The sequence below is a fragment of the Salminus brasiliensis genome, chromosome 16, assembly GCF_030463535.1.
Source record: "Salminus brasiliensis chromosome 16, fSalBra1.hap2, whole genome shotgun sequence".
In the NCBI taxonomy this organism is placed as follows: Eukaryota; Metazoa; Chordata; class Actinopteri; order Characiformes; family Bryconidae; genus Salminus; species Salminus brasiliensis.
In genome coordinates, this window is record NC_132893.1 from 5,048,107 (window position 1) to 5,072,577 (window position 24,471).

General features: G+C 44.2%; 1 protein-coding gene across 3 annotated transcripts in view; it reads left to right on the forward strand.

Moving 5' to 3' along the window:
* Window positions 1-24,471, forward strand: part of sez6a (seizure related 6 homolog a) — a 203,921-nt gene that overhangs the window by 135,007 nt on the left and 44,443 nt on the right. For all 3 annotated transcript variants that reach the window (XR_011977612.1, XM_072658151.1, XM_072658150.1), the window contains exons 4-5: window positions 3,260-3,452; window positions 24,162-24,347. Coding sequence is in view for 2 of the 3 variants with exons in the window: in XM_072658151.1 (XP_072514252.1) it covers window positions 3,260-3,452; window positions 24,162-24,347 (379 nt within the window). In the remaining variant the exon portion in view is untranslated. The remainder of the gene's footprint in view (window positions 1-3,259; window positions 3,453-24,161; window positions 24,348-24,471) is intronic.

The following is a 24,471-nucleotide window of genomic DNA, read 5'->3' on the forward strand; positions in this document are numbered from 1 at the left end:
AGACTCGTGACCACCGTCTTTCAGTTGCAACAATGAAGCATTTTATTCCAATCAAAAGTACAGTGTGGAGAGAGCCTGCCAATTCTGGGTGCCCCTCTGCTCTCTCTCTCTTAGACAAAGGAACACCTCGTGTTTTATACCCTACTATACGTCATATGTTGTTGTACTGTTCCCATATGCAGGATGTCTGCATTTCATCCAGGAATAATCATTAGCCCCCACCATTACTTACGTGGTATACGTGCTGCAGACACAGCTGGACCCCTTATCATCTCAGCTACATACACCCAAAAGTATGTCCGATCTAAACAACATCTTATGTCCGTTCAGTTCATGTACAGTTTATCAAATTAGGCCTGGGAATGGATTCCACTCTACCCCATGGGCCTCACTATATTATTCCTCAACTCCATACCATTCCTTCAGGCCTATGAATATCTGCATAGCCAATAAATATACTACACTTATTAAGTCTTGACAAACGTGTCCAGAGTAGGCCTGTAGCTTCATGCGCTGGCAATGTCACTGAGAACAAGGTTGCCAGCCAAATGTGTCGTAGGAGGATGGCATTTAACCCTGCATCTTTATTTACTCCTGAAACCACACATAACACACATTGCACACACATATAATAACACACACACACACACACTGAACCTCCGCCTCAGCTCCCCCTCTCTGAACAGTGCGGTCGCCTTGTTTCTATAAGACCGGACCACAGGTCATCGGCCTGGCCAAATTCGCATTAGTACTTCGGCCCCTAAAGATTGCCACTGGACTGAAAGGCCTCGCTCACTCTCGCTTTCATTAGCCCTGAGAGACGGAGCCAAAGGAGGGTCCTGCCCTTACACCACCTGCAGATTCGACTCTGTAATGGAACTCCCATAGGATAAATCTACTCCTCCGAGACACTGGACGTCGCAGTGATTACAGCAATGACCTTTCTCTGGTGCTTTCTCAATAACTGAAGCCTCTTGCTTGATAGTTTGTAAAATAGCTTTTTGTAATAACCATGAAATCCAGCTACATGGAACCATTTAATACAATGATCAGCCATAAGATTAAAACCACCTGCCTCGTGTTGTGTGGGACACCAAAACAGATCTGTCCCGTCAAGGCATGGACTCCACAAGACCTCTAAAGGGGTCCTCCTGTGGTATCTGGCCCTAAGACATTAGCAGAAGATGCTCTAAGCAAGTCCTGTAAGTTGTGAGGTGGGACCTCCAACAGCAGATCTGCCAGATGTTTTCAGAGATTCTGGTTCTGACCCAGTCGTCTAGTCATCCCAGTTTTCTTCTCGTCAGGTTGGCTCAAACATTAATGGGCAGCTGGCACACTCGGAGCGCCATCCACTGACCCGGAGAAAGCATAGCCAATTGTGCGCTCCCAGACTCTGGCCACTGATGGCAAAGCAGCATGGCTTGAGATTCAATCCACGAACTTGCAACCCATGGGCCATAATGGCAGAGAATATGCTGAGCTACTGAGCTAAGTGCAGCCCCCGCAAAGAGCCTTTTAAGCATTCAGTGGCTCATGGTTCCTTATTGGACCTTTGACCTTGCTGAAGAACACTTGGAGAAGGGTGTGGGAATGTCACTCTTTGGTTACAGGGGGGTGCTTCCAAAAACAGTGGGACAAAATGTCTCAAAATCTCTACGATCTGGTAGACTGAGCGTCCTCCAGTGCTACCCTCCTTACATCCAACACCTCCAACGCCCAGCATTGAGATGAAACACAAGCTGTCCGTCAAACCGACTCACCGGACTTCAGTCACGTTAATGCTAAAGGTTGAAAGCATGAGACAGAGGATGCGCAAGGCCAGACCTTTTACCAGCTGGCACTTTCACCCTTGGTACAGACAGAATAACCGACGCAGTTTCCTCACCCGTCTTCAGTGTTAGTGGAATGGTAGACTGGCTGATGAGGCAGGCAGGAGTGAGGAGCGATGTCAAATTCATTTGTCACATTTCAGGACGAACGAGAGCACGCAAATTGCATCCAGGGTCAATCAGTGGCGTATGACTCACCCTCCTCTCCCACTTTGACATGTACTGAGCTCAGAGGTGCCCGCAAGGTTGGGTAGAGAGCAGTGTAAGCATGTTCCACGACAGATTATACCCTTAGCAACGTCCACTTAATAACAGACGCCTGCCGTGTTTACTTACATTGGCCATTGTGAGCTGTAGGGACTGTGCACTTCATGCCAGCAGGCTTTTGTGTGTGTACAGTTCTGAGGAAACTCTTAAGCAATAAAGGTTCTTTGACTTGTCATGGTTCTAGATATGGCCATTTACTTCACCAAAGAACCCTTGATGAACTAATTTTTAAGATGTGTTGAGTGTGCATTATGCAGGTTCTTGAATGGTTCCTGACTTGGGTGTACAGTTCAAGAGAAATCCTTAAACAACAAACATTATTTCTCATGGTTCTAGATATATAGTCATTTCCTTCACCAAAGAACCATTGAAGAACTAATTTTTAAGAGCATACACCCGCATGGTGGAGCTGCTGAGTGTGCAAAACACTGGTTCCTGAATGATGCTTGGCCTGGGCATACAGTTCTGGGGAAACCCTTAAACAACAAAGGTTATTTTATTTGTCATGGTTCTAGATATATAGTCATTTCCTTCACCAAAGAACCCTTGAAGGACTAATTTTTAAGAGCATACACCCGCATGGTGGAGCTGCTGAGTGTGCAAAACACTGGTTCCTGAATGGTTCTTGGCTTGGTTGTACAGTTCTGTGGAAACCCTTAAACAACAAAGGTTCTTTGACTTGTCATGGTTCTAGATATAGTAATTTCCTTCACCAAAGAACCCTTGAAGAACTAATTTTTAAGATGTGCTGAGTGTGCAATATGCAGGTTCCTAAATGGTGCTTGGCTTGGGTGGACAGTTCCAGGGAAACCCTTAAACAACAAAGGTTCTTTGACTTGTCATGGTTCTAGATATAGTAATTTTTATATACCATTATGGTGGAGCTTCTTTATCAAAGTTCCTGAATGGTTCTTGGCTTGCCTGTGGAGTTCTGGGAGAGGTTCTTCCCATCCATTGAAACCCATCCATTGAGAGCTTTTTTGGGGAGCCAAAAATGGTATGTTCTTTGGCTACGTTCTACGTTCTAATAAACTACTCTAGACCTCTATTTATTCACTTGAATAAATACAGTTTGTACAGTTGAACTGCAGAGTCCTCAGTCAGTGTGACATTGGCAATAACAGACATTGACCCGATTGTGTTGTTTTTTTGTCCCTCTGCAGGTCCTGAACGTGACGCTGGCGGAGGGGGAGGAGGTGGTCCTGGAGGATTTAGGTGGGCTGCAGCCGTCCATCCTGGCCAACGAGTCCGTGCTCACTAGAGGGCTGGTGGTGCGCAGCTCCAGCAACCAGATCTCCATCCACTTCAGTAGCAGGAAGCAGCAAGCGCCCGGCTCCCTGCTGCTGCGCTACAGAGGTAACACACGCAGGTGCTCCACTGCACTGTATCCAGTGTATCCAGCAATCAGAGGGAAGCTTATCCCTGACTAGGCGAGGATATTCCTTGCTCCTGGGCTCCCCCTACAGTTGGGAAGTAGAATTTTCACTTTGAGACAGTCCTGACGAATACGCTTTACACATGCTTTTCTGGACACGCTGAGGGGTACAGAACCCTCACTAAAAAGAAAAGAAGCATGTGGGGTGAGGAGATACAGTGATATTACAGAATTTTCCTCAGATATGACTCAGGTTACGTAGCATTACACAGTTCTTGTAAGCGTTCTTATGCCCACTTTACCGAAGTAGAACATAAATCCAGGCATGGGGACTCCACAAAACCTCTAAAGGCACCATGATCCTTTAAGCCCTGTAAGATGTGAGGTGGGGCCTCCGTAAGCATCACTGAGCCTTTGGTACCCCTGTCCCTGCCCTCGGTTCACCTGGTTGTCCTTCCTTGGAGCACTTTTGGTAGGTACCAACCACTGCATGCTGGAAACACACCCCAAGACCTGCCTTGAGATACCTTTTGGAGATGTTCAGACTCAGCCGAATAGCCATCACATCAGACCTGTTCACACCTGCACTAAACACTGTCCACGTGTGATGGTATATCAACTTTACAGGAGAAGGAAAAAACCTTCTTAGCTTTCAATGGAAGTCAATGTAAAAAGATTTTTATTTAAGTCATTTTGGAGCATTTCTATTGGTCCGTTCATCATAACATTTTAACACGATGTAAAGAGCAACTGCCAGATTCATATTCTGTCAAAAAGTGAAAAACGTACGATAATATGTATACACACGACATAGTGGCTCTGAACATCTGTGGCTCAGCCAATCAGATTTCAGAACCTGATGATATATGTAAGTTAGTCGTGAGGAATCTAGAGTGTGGGCCCCCATTCAGAGCCTTGGGGTTTTAGGAAGTTTAACGGAGGGACGCCAAGCGAATTGTTTCTGCACGTTCCTTGGAGAGACCCGACTGAGGACTGCTGTCACTGGACAGAGACTCAAAGCCTTCCTCATCTGATTCGCTGCTCAGTGGCTTCATGCTGATGGCTCTCATCCCTTGTAAGCGTGATCGGATCGTGTCTGCGGCCCGTCATTCCTGGTTGTAATGACATGGGAGAAGAACTGTGCTAATAGACGATTCCAGAGCGATCAGAGGGAGGGAGCACCCCGGGCTGTGGCGTTCCTCACCTCACAGGAGCTTCGTGTAGAGAAAAAGAGAGAGAGAGAGAGAGAGAGAGAGAGAGAGAGAGAGAGAGGTGAAAAGCAAGGGGAACGAAATAACCCGGCGCATGACTAAATTCTTTTGTTTCCGAAACTAATGAAGTATGACAAGCCCGCGTTCTTACACGCCTCTAATGTGCCTGTTGAATAATATGCCTCTCTCTCGCTCACACACACATACACTCCATGTCGTTCGCTCTTGCTCTCTCTCTCTCTAGTATGCTCGCTCTGCTGTTCTCGCTCTTTCCGCTCTCTTGATACAGTGTCTTTATTCTCTGATAACAAGGTGCCACCATTACACAGAAATGACTTGTGCTTGTGCGCTCTTCAATTCCGATGACTTCTCCGGCTGCCGTAGGTCTAAAATAGAACGCTGGTGAATACTGATATCCAAGGCCTGCTATTATAAGGTATTCATCGTATGTCTTGGCTCGTATTTTGTCATTTAATCTTTATTGTGTCGGAGCAGAAACTCTTTAGACACTAGAAAGTCTGTTTATGGTGGGGTTGTGAATGTAGTATAAATATATAGTGGATGGTATTCGCTCACCTGCTACTTTAATAGAGGCCCCTACGTTATAGCTCCACCTCTCTGGGGTAGAATTGGAGACTGTCCATCTGTCGGTGCACAGTTTTTGTTTGCCATCACATTTTAGAGCTGTCGTCTTGCAGGTCATCCCTGAGTCTGAGTCAAATCTTTAGTCTCAAGGGCCCTGAGTCAAGCCTTGAGTCGCACAGTTTGCTTTGGCCATCCCTTAGCCTGGAGTTGTACAAAAGACACCTGAGTCCGACTTGAGTCTTTGTCTCTGAGATCTGAGTGTTCCTGGTGGAAATTTGCAAGAAGTCAAACTGGAGAATGGAGCAGAAACAGAAGCAGTTTTTGGACACAGTTGTCTTTGTCTCTGGGTGTGAATCTGAGTCACGTCATAATTCTCTGAGGTGTGAGTCTGAATTGAGCCTTAAGTCTCGGAGGTGCAAGTCTGAGTCAAGTCTTGAGTCTCTGAATGTGAGTCTTAATTGAGTCTTGGAGTTTCTGTGTTAGAATCTGAGTCAAATCTTGAGTGTTAAATCTGTGGGTGTGAGTCTAAATTTAGCTTGGAGTCTCTGAGTGCAAGTCTGAGTCGAGTCTTGAGTCTCTGAATGTGAGTTTGACCTGAGTCTTGAGTGTCTGTGGTGCGAGTCTGAGTTGAGTCTTGAGTCGAGTCCTAAATCTGTGTGTATGTGTCTAATGCATCTTGAGTTGAGTTTTGCATCTCTGAGTATAAGTCTTGGTGCGAGTCTGAGTTGAGCCTTAAACCCCTGAGGTGCAAGTCTGAGTTCAGTCTTGGAGTCTCAGTGTTAGTCTGAGTCAAATCTTATCTGAGTCTAAATTTAGCCTGGAGTCTCTGAGTGCAAGACTGAGTCGAATCATAAGTCTATAAAGTGTGACTCCAAGATATGTCTTGAGTGTCTGTGGCGCGAGTCTGAGTTGAGTCTTGAGTCAAGCGCTAAATCTGTGTAGGCATCTAATGCATCTTGAGTTGAGTTTTGCATCTCGGAGTATAAGTCTTGGTGCGAGTCTGAGTTGAGCATTAAACCTCTGAGGTGCAACACTGGTGTGTAGTCTGAGTTTTGTCTCGGTGTGTGAGTCTGAGTCAAATCTTAAGTCTTAAATCTGTGAATATGACTCTAAATGTAGTTTCATGTCTTTGAGTGCAAGTCTGAGTCGAGTCTTGAGTCTCTGGGCAAATCTTGAGTCAAGTCTTAATTCTCTGGGGTTCAAGTGCGAGCTAAATTCCTAAGCTGCAAGTCCGAGTTAAGTCTAGAGTCTCTGGGGTGCGAGTCCAAGCCAAGAGGTGCACTTCTGGGGGTGTGTGCTGAGTCTGAAGTTTCAGGGTTTCAAGACAAAAACTGACTAATGATGAATGGGGCAGAGGGTAGCTGATAAACTGTGCATCACAGTACAATGGGCTATTAATGCATGTGGTACAAAAGCAAGACATTCATAAGCAGAGAACCCACAGAGAAAGGGTCTACATAAAGATGTAGATTGTATTAATATACAGTCATCAGTAAGCTGGCCAGACTGCAGTGCTGAAATGTGGCCCAGAGGCACCAAGGGCTGTAATTGAACTGCCTTTTAGCTTATCTTTTAACGACTTTCCATACTGCCTGACAAGTGTGAACCAATCCTGTGTTTGAGTGGAAATGCATGCCTTTCTAAATGTCAAGGGTGTTGTGATGAAAGCCTGCAACAAGACTGCAGCGAGTCCTCATAAATGAAATGTAATGATGCTGTAAGCTCCACATAACCAGATCTATCTGTTAAGATTAAGATAAGTCTAGTACACTATGATGAACTGTCTTTTTAATCCTTTCAAGTCTTTAATTCTATAAAGATCCCAACTGTACTCTAGTTCCATTCTCAAGGTGGGTTCTAGCTTTTTGGGGGCCCAAAGCAGGAGGAGCAAGTCTACACTTGACATTCAAGACTTGACTCAGGCTGCGAGCCTTCAGTCTCTGAGGTGCATGTCTCAGTCAAATCTTGAGTCTTTAGGTGTGAGTCTGAGTTCAGTCTTGAGTCTCTAAGGTGAATGTCTCAGACTCACACCTAAAGACTCAAGATTTGACCGAGTTCAGTCTTGAGACTCTGAGGTAAATGTCTCAGTCAAATCTTGAGACATTAGGTGTGAGTCTGAGTTCAGTCTTGAGTCTCTAAGGTGAATGTCTCAGTCAAATATTGAGTCTTTAGGTGTGAGTTTGAGTTCAGTCTTGAGTCTTAAATCTGTGGGTGGGAGTCTAAATTTAATTTTCAGTATCTAAATGCAAGTCTGAGTCAAGTCTGGAGTCTTTGGGGTGTGCATCTAAGTCAAGTCTTTAGTCAAGTCTTGAGTCTCTGAGAGCAAGTTCAAATCTTTAGTCTCTGTCATGCAAGTCTGAATCAGGTCTTCAGTCTCTGAGGTGCATGTCTCAGTCAAATCTTGAGTCTTTAGCTATAAATCTGAGTCTGAGTTCAGTTTTGAATCTCTAAGGTGCAAGTCACATTTAAATCTTGAGTCTTTAGCTGGGAGTCTGAGTATTCAGCCGAGTCTTAAATCTGTGACTGCAAGTCTAGATTGAGTCTTGAGTCTTAGGGTGTGAGTCCAAGTTGAGTCTTGACTCAGTTCAGTCCCGAGTCCAGTCTTGAGTTGCTAAATTGAGTTTTGAGTCACAGGGTGTGAGTCCGAGCCTCAGACCGAGGTTGTGCCCGATGTAAACGTACCCGCAGATCACTTAAGTAGATGCACAGTGTAAAGAATCCACAGCTTCAAAAGCCCTGATCGAACCACCACAGACTGTGACGTGGAATCTTCTTATTCTCTACAGCACATTCACCAGCATTAATAGCAAGAGATAGAAATCAGGAGTTCAGCTCCAGGTGCCGCCTCCTCCTTTCTCCGTTCAGACCTGAACTGTGAGTACATGCTATTAGTAGAAATCTCTGCGGAGAATTCAGCGAAGTGCATGCTGGTCGTGTAATTCTTCAGGGACAGACGAGGCCTAAAAGATTTATGCATCTGTGAGGAACGACTGGAGAGTCAAGGCAAACAAGGCCTTTTCAGAAAAAGCTCCTGGGTAACAAACCAAGAAGGAGGCTGCCTCAGCTTTTCACTTTTCTTAGCACGGGAATATGCATAATTCAAGCTGCTTTACCTTACACACCTTTGAAGCGAAACACTCAGGAAAGTACAGCTACAGTACAGCCCTCCTTAATGTTTGGGGGAAAGGCCTCGTTTTGCTTTCTGCTCGCTCTTCACAGCTTTGAACTTGCATTAAAGGAAACTCACATTGGCATAAAGTGTGCATTACCGGATTGCAGGGCACCATAATGTTGGAGACGTAGCAGTGGTAGCAGGCCGACCAACACTGCAGGAAAATGAGGAAATGTGACAAAAGAGATGAGCTGAAGTGTAACAAGACTGGGATACTAGCTTTGTAAACCATGGCATCTTTCCCCCCACTGTGAACTGGGCCACATTTACATTTATGGCATTTAGCCGATGCTCTTCTCCAGAGCGACTTACCAAAGTGCTTCACTGTTTACTCAGAAAATACCCTTAGCTAGTTTGAATAGACTAGAATTTAAAGATACCTCTAATCTCAGACACTACTAACACAAGTCAATATGGAGACCATAATACTCTACACTACACTTCACCCAAGTACTCTCGGAAGAGGAGGGTCTTCAGTCTGGGTTTGAAGACAGCAAGCGTTCAGACACCCAGTGGAAGTTCCTTCCACCACTTCGGTGCAGGACAGAAAAAAGTCTGGGCGCTCGTCTTCCGTAGATCTTAAAGGATGGCGGGTCAAGCCGAGCCGCACTTGAAGCTGGACTGGGCTGGGCTCTTGGTACAGATCGGCTTTTGACCATCGCCCTCAAGTACGGAGGAGCTGGCTGATCCATTCTTGGCTGCTACAGGAAGGTAGTGAAGAGAGAACGCCTGATGGTGCGCAAAGGAAGACCAGCCAGAGAGGAGGGGTTAGCTAGGATAGCTTATTAGGCTAATAAGCACTAATGTAATGCAATGGCGGCTCTAGAACATCCCACCAAGTAAGCGGTTTCTGAGATGCTAGCACCCTTCACCCGGTACCCTATCAGCTGTACAGGGCTAGGATAGCAACATTGTTAGCTGAGGTAACCTGGCCTTAGCATTTGTTTGTTTACCAGAACACTGGCTGCTTTTCTCGTGTATGTTGTAGGTCACATGTGATCTACTGTAGCTTTAGACTCCTTCTTAGCAGGCCTATTGTGGAGCAGTCTAACCAGGCTGGTAAATGAAAAAGAGCAGAAAATAATACATGCATTTTCTCAGCATCGTTCTCAGAAATGAGGAAGCCCTCTCTGCAGTCCTAGAAGTTACAGATGGCTCCCCACAGGCTATAGAAGAAGAGAACAAGGTTATTACCTGGTTATGGTGGCAGATTTCAAGAGAACACCTCTGTTCCAGAATAGTTAAGAATGGTCATGTTTCTATTCTGGCAAAAATGCAGCTCATTTTCATTTTTGCTTATTGTTTATTATAATGGCCGAGACTGTAAAAGCTCCAGTAATGTGCTAACGCTGCTCCGGTGTGGAGCTCTGTTCCCTTCCCTGACCTCATGCTTTCACTCTGATTGATATTAAATATCATTGCTGTGTAAAAGCCTTTTACTGCACTGCTGTTAAACAAAGCATCCATACGAAAAGTGGGTGAAGGTCATTGCTCTGGTGGGGATTTGGCCTAAGGTTTGTTGCATTGGCTATGCATGCTTCTGAACGGGTAGGGCGCTACAGGAGGCGATGGGGTACATGCTACATGCTCGATCTTTGTTTAAAAGTGTTATCCGAGCCGAGGCTGGTTATTCCCCCTGTTAGGTAGGTGGTCATAATATATGATATGATATGACTGATATCAAAGCTCTGTACTGTGCTCACGTTGTTCCTTGCACTGGTAGAACTCCTGAAATCCTGAAAATGGGGGTGTTGCAGCCCCTTCAGCACCCCCGTTTCCCATATCTCTTGATACAGATACTGATAGTGTAATCAGATGGTGATTATGAGAGCAAGCAAGGGAAGTCAGAACCCATCGCTCAGGTCAGCCAAGCTGAAGGACTTCTAATCTCCTTTGATCACGTCTAGTATCTCCAGGCTGTTTGAAGGGCCGTCGTAATTGGAGTTCAGATTTGTCGCACTCAGTCACACCTCAGCCTCATAATGATTTGTGAAAAATGTGACAGGACAAGCGTAGGACCACACACACACACACACACACACACACACAGCCCGCTCAGCAGAGAGGATCTCACAACTAATTAATGCCTGTATATCAGCTGCTCCTGGAGAAATGAAGAGCTGGGCCTGCTGAGTCGTTGCTGTGTGTTTTGTAGATGTGTGTATTTAACCCTTTGTCCACGACCACATGTCCCTAGGACAGAAAACAAGAACATTTGGACATTTTGGGGACATCTGGCTGCAACTGTTTTGTTTTTCAAAGCATGTATTGAGGAACAGATCTCAAATACGTACCTTTGGTTCCTAATGATGGAATATTTAAGGACTTTTCAACCTAATCGAGGTTGGTAACTTGATGAATCCCACCTCAATTTCAAAACCTGCACCTTTAAAAATCAAGGTCCTACAAAAAGAAAAAGAACCACCATCTGAGAAGAACCACATTTGGCTCTTGGAAGAACCATTTTTGTACATTTTTATGGAGAACCTTTAAATATTCTGATATACACAAAACCTTACATGGTTCTTTAGGGAGGTGTTTCTCAACCCTGGTCCTTGAGGCCCACTGCCTTGCACATTGTTGTCCTGCTCAATCTCACCCACTTTAACTCAAAATGGCCTGTTAATCAGCTGACTTGTTGGATCAGGTAAATAAAAAAAGCACTAAATACATAGCTGTGGGCCTCCAGCGTCAGGGCTGAGAACCAAAAGTGGTTCTTCTATGGCATCACGCTCAAAGAACCTTTTTTACCCTTTATTTTTATGAGTGCACTTGCTGCTGAATTGGGATGAGCTTTTTCAGAGGGGTTATATTACCAGCATAGAGTTTTTTTTGCAGGTTTCTGCCTGGTTGTGTTGCTCAAGTCTTCAAAATTTCATCTTCATCTTATCCTAACACCAGTACTGTGACACTGACATCGCTGAAGTTTGGAAATTGCGTTATATAGTTCAGCGACTGCCCATTGACTTCGATTATAAGTATGTCTGAAGTCATTGGGGTTTTGAGTCTTTTCTGAATACCAGTAAATGTGTTAAAATGATTGTCTGTGGTAATTGACCGTATGATAGCAGTACAGCAGATATGACCTCGGTTGAAAATTAGTGAAGTACTCCTTTAAGATTAGATTAGGTCAGGTTAGGTTGTAGGCGTAGCATTAAAGCTTTTAGCTCCAGCCATTAAAGAAAGCCATGGAAATAGCCTACAAAGCCAGGTATGCATGCATTAACTACTGTCTGTTTCTTATATTTATTAGCTTACACTGCACGATAGGAGCAAATTTCTTATATAAAGATATCATATTTATCCTTTCAGACAGAAGGATAAGTCACAGTCGCTGACTGACAGCACACTTTGCATGGCTTGTAGTCCAGTAGTGTTCTCCTTTTAGTAGTAATACACTTCTCAGGCCCACACACACACACACACACACACACACACACACACACATACATAATACCATCTAATTGGTTTTGATTAGCTTCTAAAAAACCTCACAGGAGATTAATAATGAAAGAAATCCCTGTTGTGCGAAGCAATTTTACTCTCCGTAGTCTGTCGCAAACACTACGCAGAGCATGTCACCACTCCTTTCAGTCCGACAACAAGCGGCTTTCACACAGTTCGCAAAATTAAATTCGGTTCATACAATTGCGCTGATCTCCCCGTTTTAAATCCACCGTAAGCTTATAGAATTTAAGCCCGTTCACCTGCTTACTGTCATCAAACCCCAGCCGCTGCATTACAGCATTTAAAAAGCTGCAACCTTTTAACCTTGAGCCGCCTCTGCGTTTCTGCCCACGTCGCTCGTGCAGATTTTCAGCCATTCGATTGCACCAGGTGTGGCCGATTTATTGAAAACGCTTCAGATAATCTGGGACATCGGCGTCGGCTAATTGTCTAATCCGAAGGGGCTTTAGAAAAAGTGTTGTGAGAGCAGCATGCTAGCATTGTAGTTGTTTAGCTAACAAGCAGAAATGGGGAGCATAAGCATTGCATGTTAAGTTAGTACAAAAACCTTTATTTATTATTATTTTATTATTATTTTATTTTTAAAAATTCAGTGTTGCCAAAAAAACTCTCTTCATTTAAGTTTAGCTTCTGAAGTTTTGCGCTGGAGGCTAATGTTGCTAACATGCAGAAATGGGGTACAAACAGCGTTGCATGTTAAGTTAGCATAAAAAAAGCTTTTCAAAAAATCTCTAATTTAAGTTTAGCTATTGTCGTTTTGTGCTAACATATGCTAACATAGCTAACAAGCAGAAATGAGGGACAAACAGTGTTGCATGTTAAGTTAGCATAAAAAAGGCTTTTCAAAAAATCTCTAATTTAAGTTTAGCTTCTGTAGTTTTTGCGCTAACATAGGCTAACATAGCTAACAAGCAGAAATGGGGAGCAGAAAGCATCACATGTTAAGTTAGCATAAAAATAGCTTTGCAAAAATCTCTAATTTAAGTTTAGCTATTGTCGTTTTGTGCTAACATATGCTAACACAGCTAACAAGCAGAAATGAGGGACAAACAGTGTGGCATTGTCAGTTAGCATAAAAAAGCTTTTCAAAAAATCTCTAATTTAAGTTTAGCTTCTGTACTTTTGCGCTAACATAGCTAACCAGCAGAGAAGGGGGACGAACAGCATTGCATGTTAAGTTAGCATAAAAAAATAGCTTTGCTAAAAATCTCTACGTTTAGCTTGTGTAGTTTTTGCGCTAACATAGACGAACATAGCTAACAAGCAGAAATGGGAAACAGAAAACATTGCATGTTAAGTTAGCATAAAAAAGCTCTAATTTACGTTTACGCTTCTGTAGTTTTGTGCTTAAAAAGCTACAGAATACAAATAGCTTTACTGAAAATCTCTAAGTTTAGCTTCTTTAGTTTTGCGTTTAACATAGTTAGTTTAACATGGCTAACAAAGCAAGCATTGCATGTTCAGTTAGCATAAAAAATAGCTTTGAGATTTAAAAGTCCCTAATTTACGTTTAGCTTCTGTAGTTTTGTGCTGGAGGCTAATGGAGCTATCAGACAAAAACGCAGACATTTTTGACTAAAATTTGACTAATAAGATTTCACCTTTGCTAGCAAACTGCAGATTAGCTCGCTAACCGCTCCATTAACCGTACCCTTCGTTCCTTCTTCCCTCAAGCCTGACAGGTTTCAATGAGGTGTTAAGGAGGTTTTGTGCCTGCAGTTAATGACGAGACTAAACTAGACTTCTGTACAAAAGACCCGAGACTCGACTCAGACTCAAACATCCCCGCTAACTAACGGAATATTAATAAAATACCCAAACAATTAGCCTCTTGCTAACTACATGGCCATTGTGTAGCGTAGCTTATAGCCTAGGTACGTGTTATTAACAGGTAGCTGCTCATTTTCTAAAATGACTAACATGTTTTGGAGGTGATGGCAGCGTGTACGTTTAGTAGTCACTCAAATATTGGTCATTTATGCAGAGTTTTTTTTACGTTTTTACGTTTTTTTTTAACGGTCATATTTTTTAGACGCTAATCTGTACGATTGGGGCTATAGTGTCCAAACCACATAAACCAGGCTGAACTGTGATTTGAGGCGACTGTGTGATGATTCCGATGCTAAATGATAGGGAAATACACTTCCTTTAACTGTTAAAGAAACCAAATCCTAAATTTTTGTGTTTTTTTTTTTTCTCGCAAAATATTTCTTTAATGTCTATCATGAATGCTTGCAGACGTTCAAGCAGCTTGAGACTGCAGCACGCCACAGACGAGGCCTAGAGCAGAGATGGGTTTGACAGCAAGCTATTACCGTGGAATGAGCTCAGAGCCGAGCATGAAATACATGCTGACTCTAACAAATACATCAAGCTTTGATACATCTGTGATGTGTTTGCTGAATGATTAAAAAAAAAAAAAAAAAAAAAAGCCCACTGACTTCACTGTTTAAAAAGAAGCTGTTATTTTCGCTCGCCGGCCGTCCTCTGAATAAGTATCTCAGTAAGTATCTGCCAGCTTCTCTCCAGGCTGGCACGACTGAGGATGTTGGTATATGACGCTGTCAGAGCTCACATGATAACAGCACTGATCAGGGCTGTCCAGATGAGGGTGTTCCCGACATCACATTGACATGAAGATCATATGACGTTACTGTGACATTTTATAAACAGTAAGCGCATTAGCCTCTGTCCATAGTGGCGTACGGTGAAGCCCAGCTGCCGCGTCGTTGTGCGTGAATGTATTCAAATGTAGCTTTTAAATGGCTTGTAAAGGGACATCCTCAGCAGACTACTCTGGACAGGGATCACAGCAGCAAATGGACTTCACACCCCTTCACACACCATTCACACACATACCCCTGCTGAAAAACCCAGTTTTTGCTGGTAGCAAGCGAAAACATACCCTATGCTGGAAGTATAGCTTCGACCCTTCCTCTCTAGAGAGGCCACCCAGGTGCTTGTTCAGTCTCTCGTCACTTCCAGACTTGACTACTGCAACTCTCTTCTGGCTGGTCTCCCTCTGCGCACCATCAGGCCCCTGCAACTCATCCAGAATGCAGCGGCACGGGTCGTCTTCAATGTCCCAAAATTCAGCCATGTCACTCCACTGCTGCGTTCTCTCCACTGGCTTCCTGTAGCTGCCCGCATCAGATTTAAAACCCTGACGCTGGCCTACAAAGCCAAGAACGGACCAGCTCCTCCGTATCTGATGGCAATGGTCAAAAGCCGATCTGCACCAAGAGCTTCAAGTACGGCTCGGCTCGACCCACCATCCCTCAAAATCCGCGGAAGACAAGCGTCCAGGCTTTTTTCTGTCCTGGCACCAAAGTGGTGGAACGAGCTGCCCCTGGATGTCCGAACGGCCGAGTCGCTCGCTGTCTTCAAACGCAGACTGAAGACCCACCTCTTCAGAGAGTACTTGGACGTATAGTTCTATGGTCGCCTTATTGTATTGTGTTTAGTAATGTCTAAGCTTGGAGGTATCTTTTGTATTAGTCTATTCTAACTAGCTGAGGTTTTCTTGGGTAAATAGCAAAGCACTTTGTAAGTCGCTCTGGATAAGAGCGTCTGCTAAATGCCGTAAATGTAAATGTAAATGTATAGCTAGCTTGACATTGCTGGTGATGCTGGGTGACCAGCTTGATTTTGTTGGTGATGCTACTCAATCAGTTTGGTTTTGCTGGTCATTCTGGTAGAACAGCTTGGTCTTGCTGGTAATACTGGCCAACCAGCTTGGTTATGCTGGTTTGACCAGTTTGGTTATTCTGGTTATGCTGGTTTGACCAGTTTGGTTTTGCTGGTCATTCTGGTAGAACAGCTTGGTTTGATGGTAATGCTGGCCAACCAGCTTGGTCTTGCTGGTAATACTGGCCAACCAGCTTGGTTATGCTGGTTTGACCAGATTGATTATTCTGGTTATGCTGGTTTGACCAGTTTGGTTATCCTGGTGATGCTGGTCATGCTGGTTGACCAGTTTGGTTTTTCTGGTCATTCTGGTAGACCAGCTTGGTCTTGCTGGTAATACTGGCCAACCAGCTTGGTTATGCTGGTTTGACCAGTTTGGTTATTCTGGTCATGCTGGTTGACCAGTTTGGTTTTCCTGGTGATGCTGGTCATGCTGGTAGACCAGCTTGGTTTTGTTGGTAATGTTGGCCATGTTGGTTGATCATTTTTAATTTGCTGGTCATGCTGGTTGACCAACTTGGTGATGCTAGGTTCCCTGGCTCCCTGCACCCTGACACTGGAATCCATCCGCTTCACTGTCCACAAACCTCAATGATCATGTCCAAGCAGAGACATATGTCCAGGAACTCCTGAATCGGCAACCTTTACCTGAAGGGAAATGTTAATTATCAAAAGCTAAACTAAACAAGTAATTTATTTTCTGGTAGATAACAGAAAATACATATTCTGAGTTTATTTATGCTTTAAATGCAATCTTCAGATTTAGGCCACGCCCAATTATTTGGTTTTAAATCTTTAATAAAGTATAACACAGATACAGATATTTTTACACTACTCAAATACAGGAGCCAAAGCAGAGTACATACATAAAGGCTTAGTCCTACACCCCTAATATACACACAGTCACACAGGGCCCTTCCAAACTCCCACCTCAGCAGCAGTTCATCAGAAGTCTTCCCCGCCATTTACCTCCAGGTCCACAGCTCCATTTGGATGCACTATCAGTGTGTGTGTGTGTGTTGGGATTGCATTCTCCTAGCGCTCAGAGGTCCGCCACGTTTACAGGAAGACCCCCGGCCTGCTTTCCTCACTCTATTCAGGCTCCTGATTTACACCTCCTGCGAGGCCGTCTCCCCGGCTGCCCAGTAAAACATTGCACACCAGCAAAGATCAATAGCGTCGTCCCTGGGAGAAGAGATTAAATCGGAGAGCGAGCTGTAATACAACTCGGCCGTGATGTATTGATGTTTATGGGCCGGGGTTAAACACTCAATTCTAATGGTCAAGGGCTCAATAAATGCTGGGGAGAAAAGGAGAGTGGACCCAAGCCCATCTTTTCCAAACAAGGAGGGCCTGGCAGGACATGAACAGTAAACCTTGGTTTCCAGCCTGTTCTGGTTGATGATTCAAATCACATGGTTCACAGTCATCAGACTATAGCTGGCCAGTGTGTCGTTAGCTAGCTAAAGATCTGTGGTTGATATATATGGCTATATGGTTGACTTAGCAAGCATGATGGTCTACAAGCATGATTCCCCTGAACACACTAGACTACCAGTATGAACAAGCTTAACCATGTTTGACTGGCATCAACGATCTGGACTGGAAAACCAGCTAACTTACCAGCCTAGAGCATGATTTCAACTGGATGACCAGCTTTTCAATTATCTTGACCATCAAAGACCATCTTAGACCATCTGAAACCAGCTGCAAGCACAAGCTGGTCTTGAGCTGGATTTTTCAGCAGGGGGGGCTGTAGCTGGTTGGTCAAGCGTTAGCTTTAAGCTATTTTAGGCCTCCAAGGCGTCCTTGTGCTGGATACCTGCATGTACTGGCCTAGTGTTAGCTTTTAGCCCCTCCAGAGGCTCCCATACACCAGAGGTACAGCATCAGTGGTTGCTTCGGCCTGCCTAGCATTAGCTTTGGGCAGTTTTACAGGTGCCCTTGTACCAGATAACAGTGTCTGCTTCAGTCAACTAGGGTTAGCTTAGTATTGCTTCCATATTCTCATTAAGTAGCTGTTGAATTAAGCCTTGAAAGAAATTCTAGGGTCTCTCTAAGGACTCACTTAGCTTCTTTAGCAACATTAGCCTCCTAGCTTTGGTGCGAAACTCATGAATCAAATCCTTGCACACCAAACACATTTAAACCAATGGACCACATTTGGGCTAAGTTAGCAAAGTGCGTGAATTTGATTGTTGTTGTGGAACTGTTCCCTTATTATAAACGGAGGGCTTTCTGGTGAAGTCGCAAAGAAGACAAATGAGATCTTTATAAGCCTTCAACTTGTGAAAAAACGTACTCAAGGAGACCCCAGGTCTTAGCCGAAGTCTTCCATCAGTCTTGGAACTGCGTAGAGATTATTATCCAGTCCTGCGGCAGGCGTATTAGAACACGCTGGCATCTGTTGCCTGCAACCCCACCGGCAACTAATCTGGCCGACTGCGCTTGCTGCAGAGTCATTATTAGTAATTGCAAGACAATCAGGCTTTATGGGCTGCGAAGCACCATGACTTACCGAGGAAATGGAGACAGCAACCGCCTGTTATTTAATTCTCGTGAGATTGGCTCAACATTAAGGCTCGCCTCCAGCGCTTGTGCACGCAGCCCGGGCTCAGATGGGGCTGATGGACTAATAAAGATGAAATGGCAATAACTGACTGAGGGGGGGGGCTGAAGAAGGAGCTTGGAAGCTCATTGAATGGCTCAGTGTCTAGATCTGCACCATTACTGCACTAACTCTTGACATTATGAGCAAAAGGTCAATACAGGTCACCAAACCTAGCGTCTACACTGGCTGTTCACTTTATTAGGAACCCTGCCTTGTAGCTCTTAGGTATGGTTGAAGACTGTAGCCCATCTGATGCACCGTTTGTGTTAGTCATCCTTGAACACTACTTCATGGAGAGCTGCCTTCCTGCAAGTTTCAGCTCTAGCCCAAATCAAGCACCCCATTAATCAAAGAAGAAGTTCTGAGGGTTGAGTTTAAAACATTTAGTTGGATAAGGTCGAGTGGATTAGGGATGGATACAAAGGTTGTGGCAAGATGGCTCTTCAGGAGCAAGTTTGGAGAGCACTGGATTGCTGTGTAGAAATAGAAACCTTTAAAGGGTCCATATGGAGAAAATAAATGCACTATGTAACCATTTATTTAGTGTGTAAACATCAGTTTTAGAGTGTTTCATTCATATCCGTTGAGTTAATTTGTGGAAACTATACTGAGAAACAGTCCGTTTTGAATTTCTATGCTTTTGTGATGTCACAAAAATGAATTTCCATATGTCCTTTTTTTTTTTAAATCTTGGCCGAATTAAATTAGAGAAAGTCTAAAAGTCTTGCCTCGCCGTGTTTCAGTCTAGACTACCTTTTGAATGAGATATGATACATGGCAACTAATCAGAACAGAGCTAATTTGCATATATCTTATATGTTGGAATGGTGGATTTTAGTTTTCTATAGTATAGTATACTAGTATTGTCTATAGGATAATATATAGGCCCTTTAAACTAATGCAAATAGGCCTGGGTGCACAGATACTACCCCCAAACTCCTGCACCCTGCTCCAAATGGTAGCATAGAACTATTGAGAAGCTATATTTGGAAGAGGAGCAGCGCTACATTAGTTATTAGCAGAGAGATACACACAGCTCCAACCCATAAAAGCATCCGTCCACTGGAATAATATCCCCAGCCATCATAGAAACACACGTTCAGCGTGTTGCTGTCTGTTGTCCTTACTAAGCTTGATTGCCTTGTGGGAGCTTCTCCCGCTCCAAGCTCCCATTCCAAACTGCTTCTGGCAGGGATAGGGGTGGGGGGCTGAAACTGCTTCCTGAAGTGCACTCTCCTTTAATGCCTGGTGTCGGCCATGCAGCAGGCTGTGAAGCTGGCAGGCTTTAATGTGGATTTTTCCTGCACAGCGGCGAGGAGACGGGGGGTGGGGGGTTAAGAGGTAGTGATGACTGCGTTCCAGTAGGCTTTGAGATGCTTAAGCTGTTTTCATGTAGCAGCGGCCTAATTGTGCGCCACTCGCTTAGCCACACGTACCTTTGCCCGTATGAATCTCCCCTAAGAAAAAGCATAGGGGCATAGGGGCTGTAGTACACTGGTTAAAGTGGAATTCCTGTTTATTGTTTTCAATATTTCAGTATAATGTGATCTCGGAGGGGGAAAAAAATCAGTGTGTTTAATGAAATGGTGAATTACAGCCATATATTACCCACTCTGTTTTTCACAGTGGTGGTGTAGTATAGTATAGCCATTTTAATAACTATTCATACCCACCAGTGGACCTATAGGTACCTTTAGAGGTTTTTATATGTAATGTTTATGGTAAAATAGTGGTAAAATAGTGACCAGAATTCAGTCACCCATTTGGTGGGTTACTATTTTGCCTATTTTGGAATGTACCACTATCAAGTATTGTAAATGACTTCATTTTGAGCACCTCTAAACTATCAGTAAACAAGTCTCAGGCATTAGTTATGGTGCTTTCAAGTGCATGTTGGGTTGTACGTTGTTTTCATGGCTTCATGGTTTGTTTTTTTATGGTATTTTTTACTTTTTTCTGCAAAATGACGTAAAATGTGTTGATTATTTTGTTGATTTATTATATTTAAGACAATGCTACTTTAAGAATTAACGTACAAAATGTACATTATTGTTTGATATCGCTGACATGGCAGGTACAGCCAGACAAGAAGGGATGAACACTCGCAGAGATGGAATCAAAGAAAGACACTTTATTAACTAAAACCAAATACAAAACAAAGGGATACGAAAAGCGAAGTGCAGCAAACGTGGGCTAAACCATGAACAGAACCAAAACGTGACAAATCAGATGCCGAACCAAAACGAAACCTGAGACTGGGAGGAGCAGGGAGCTGAGCAGGAGAATAACGAGGGGGATAAACCAAAGAGGGGACTAAACAGAAAGCCACAAGCCTCATTTGGGCAACGGAGGTAATACTGAACTGTATATAAAGCGCTCTGTATATAAACAGGGGAACCACCTCTGTGTTTGAATGTCCGGTCGTTTACGGTCGTATCGTGTTAAAAGTGAATGCAGTCTGAAGTAGGCTACTGCTGTGGACACTGGTCATAAAGGACCATGAAGTGGCTAGCTGAGCTAACCCAACATTCAAACAGGCTGTTTATGGTCATTTAGAGCTATTTAGAGCACAGCTTCTCAACCCTGGACCTGGAGGCACACTGCCCTGCACATTTTAGTGGACTCCCTGCTTTAACACACGCCTGCCACTCTGAGAGGGCTGGTTAACGAGCTGATTAGGTTAATCAGGTGAGCTGGGAGCAGGGAAAACACTGAAATGTGTGGGGTAATGTGCCTCCAGGACCAAAAGGCAAAGTCTTTATAATGTATAATATAATTAATAACCAAGTCCCAATCATAACGTCTCTTGGCCAGGCCGAGGGCTGAGGATCTCGGTAAAGAGGCTCTTTGTGAGACAGTCAGGTAAGTCATTTGCCTAAAAGCTAATTTAGCCAGGAGCCTCAATAGCACCCAATGTGTCCGCTTCATCAGAGCTGCATTCCTGAGCCATTTCTCTGGGTGAAGATGGGTCTACGGGAGTGTACCCCGTGTACGCCGACCCACTGGACGTATTAACACAAAGTAAACAAAGATGGCCGCCTCCATTGTTGCATGGATAGTGATTTTGCCCTCCTGGGAGCATGAATCCCACTGGGCCCTCCCGTGTGTTCTGTCCATCTTCCTGTGACGGGACAGTCAGAGAGGGCAGGCGGGGGTCCTGTTTTATGGCCGCCGTCACAGCCAAGGTCACGTCTCTCCATCACCCTCGCTGCTAATGGTTTGCACAAGCCGTTCGAAGCAGGTCCTCAGTTCGGCGGGCGGTCAGTGACACTGCAAGAGGCTTGAGCCCATTTGTCTTGCCATGCAGTGTATATACAACAGCCTGACAGTCAGACCGCAGCGAATGGCCTCTGGAGCAGGACTGGAAGAAAACACATCAAAGGCCTGACAGAACCGCTAGATTTACCCACCATGCTTGACCCCATCCCGAATACAGCGGTACTAGACGCCCACACATACACACTGTATTACTCATGTCTTGCTTTTTTTTGGCCTTGCTCCTTAAGGAATAGTGTGTTTGTTCTCCAGTGTGATGGACAGGGGCTGACTCGAACACACTCTCAAAACAGTCGGACGTGAAGGCTAATGGGAAATGTAGACTGGCCCAATTAGTCTCTCCATTCTCCCCAAATAGCCCCACTGCACTCATTACCCTGCATTAATATGCAGCAGGATCTTAACTTGCCGTGACCTTTTCCTGTTCCAGACAGCCAGAGCAAACTTAATTATGATGGGCAATCATTATATTCCGTAACGCTGGCATTAAGTGACCACCAGGACTTAAAATAAAGCTTAACTGCAGTGGGTCTGTGTATTTCTTCCATGAATTGTAATGATTTCCAGATGAAGGAGAGGAAAAAGCAACAAAAGGATAGAAAGCAGTGCATGTGCTTTCAGAGGTGCTAGTTACAGGCACTCTACCAGCACTTTGCACCAGTGGGGGGTGACCAGTTAAGAAGGTTACCTGAACCATTAACCATGAAAATGAACATAAGTGCAATTTCAGAGGTTACATTTGACCAAACCCCCTGTGTCTTGTCTAAAAGCCTGTTTCCATTAAAAAGGTGATGTATTGTGGTGTTCGTTGAAAATGACCTTGTTGGGTCCCGAGTGGCGCAACTGTCCCAAACAAGTTTGTACAAGCAGGTTCTCAGTTCGGCGGGCGGTCAGTGACTCTGCAAGAGGCTTGAGCCCATTTGTTTTGCCAAGCAGTGTATATGCATCAGCCTGACGGGCAGTCCGCAGTGAATGGCCTCTGGAGCAGAACTGGAAGAAAACCAGAGGAGTACAAATACTTTGTTATCTTACTTAAGTAGAAATGTTGGTTATCTATACTTTACTGGAGTAATTATTTAATTTCCAGACGACTTATTTCATTTTCTACTTCTTACATTTTCACTCAATTATCGGAACTTTCTACTATTTACATTTTAAAAACAGCCTCTTTACTCCTATTTCATTTCCGTTAGTTTTCATTCTGGCTCGTCATCAAAAAAAACCCAAAAAAACATATTGGTTTGTAAGGAATCCATCGCACATATAGACTTATGCAGACGTCTGTAGTCTAGTATGAAGACTGTGTCCGTGGCAGAGACTCAAGAGACCTGCAGTGAAACGTCCCGACTAAGCCCCACATTTACATTCCAATAAAGCTTATTGATCACACGCCTCTGAAGTCTGACTTTCTGCAGAATTACAAAACTTCTAGACAACGACTCCTCATATTTTCCTCCATGAAGCTCATGTTGATGCTCAGTAGAGCACAGAGACGCTCCTTTAATAGAGCTGATATTACTGAAATGCTTCATTTTCAATGGGCAGATCTGCAGCTGAAACAGGAGCCTAGTGCAGCCCAACATTTTTCAACATCAACACTTTAATAGAACATTCTCCTCATTATGGCTTTTAGAGAAATGGGTTTTTGGTGAGGGAGGGGGGGGGGGGTAGTGCACTATAGACCCCTGTGATGCGGCCTAAGCTTCTGGCCTTTGTTTTTTCTTCTATTACTTTTGCTTTTCTACTTGAAGTGGTTCTGAAACCAGTACTTTTACACTTTTACTGGAGTAAAAAGCTTCAGTTGATACTTCAGCTTATATAGAAGTCTTTTAAAACCTCATATCTCCACTCTCTTCTACCTGAGGTGAACTTCTACCTCACTTCAGGTGGCTTTTCAGTTCGGCACCAGTTTTCTCTGCATGGTTAGCTAACCTTACTAGGAGCCACAGAACCGTTGGGTGAAAGGACGTAGGGATCCGGCTGATTGGCTCCAAATTTGCCATGTCACCAAACAGCACAGTGATCTGTAGCCCTGTATATAGGCCCACTGACTGATTACAAGATTGTAGACAGCTGTGATGCTAATTAGTGGACACACCTTGATTTAACATGTCCCTTTGGTCACATGTCGGATTTTCATTGGTTAATTTTCAGAGAATTTTTATTTATTATTACTTTTGTCAGATTCAAGTTATTTCAGTGACCATTGTGGGTTTTTCTTTCATTAACCGAGGGGTACCAACAATTTTGTCCATGTGTGTAGGTGTTCCATTTTAACCCCCTTTTCAGGTGCATTGGTCATTAGTGTGGCGACAAATACACTGTAGTGCACTGTAGCATAAAAAGGTTTAGCATACTAGAGCTGGCTACGGGCCTTGATCAACATCGCTGACCACAATGCTTGTCCAGCATTGCTAGTCGTCACTCACTCACATCAAACCTCCTTGAGTTCATGGATTTGATGACCTCAGGAACCTGGAAAAAGACTGTGGTTGCCTATAGGGGGTGCAGAAAGCCAGAGGTGCTCACATGGGCATTACGCCAACTACAGGATGATGACACGATCTCATTGGTCTATTATGAGAAGTATAAAGAAAACAACTTTAGCGACTCTTCTCAGCATGTGAACTTACCCCACACCATCCTTCCTCTCTCTGCTCTCTCTCTCTCTTTTCCTCAGCCTTCGTTTTGAGCTGCGCCTTCCCACAGACCCCGGCTAATGGTGAAGTCTCAGTCAGCAGTCTCCATGCAGGGGGAGAGGCCTATTTCTTCTGCCTGACCGGCTACCAGCTTCAGGGCCCTCCTTCCCTCACCTGCCGCAACGCCACCATGCCCTACTGGAGCGGCAAAGAGCCCAAATGCCTGGGTAAGTAGAACCCATCTCCCGACACTCTTAAAGGGCCCTTAGCAGGGACAACCTAGCGTCCGTTGACTCGTCAAATAAGACTTTGGTTTAAATCCTTCACTCTCCGATCTGTATGGTCTGGGAT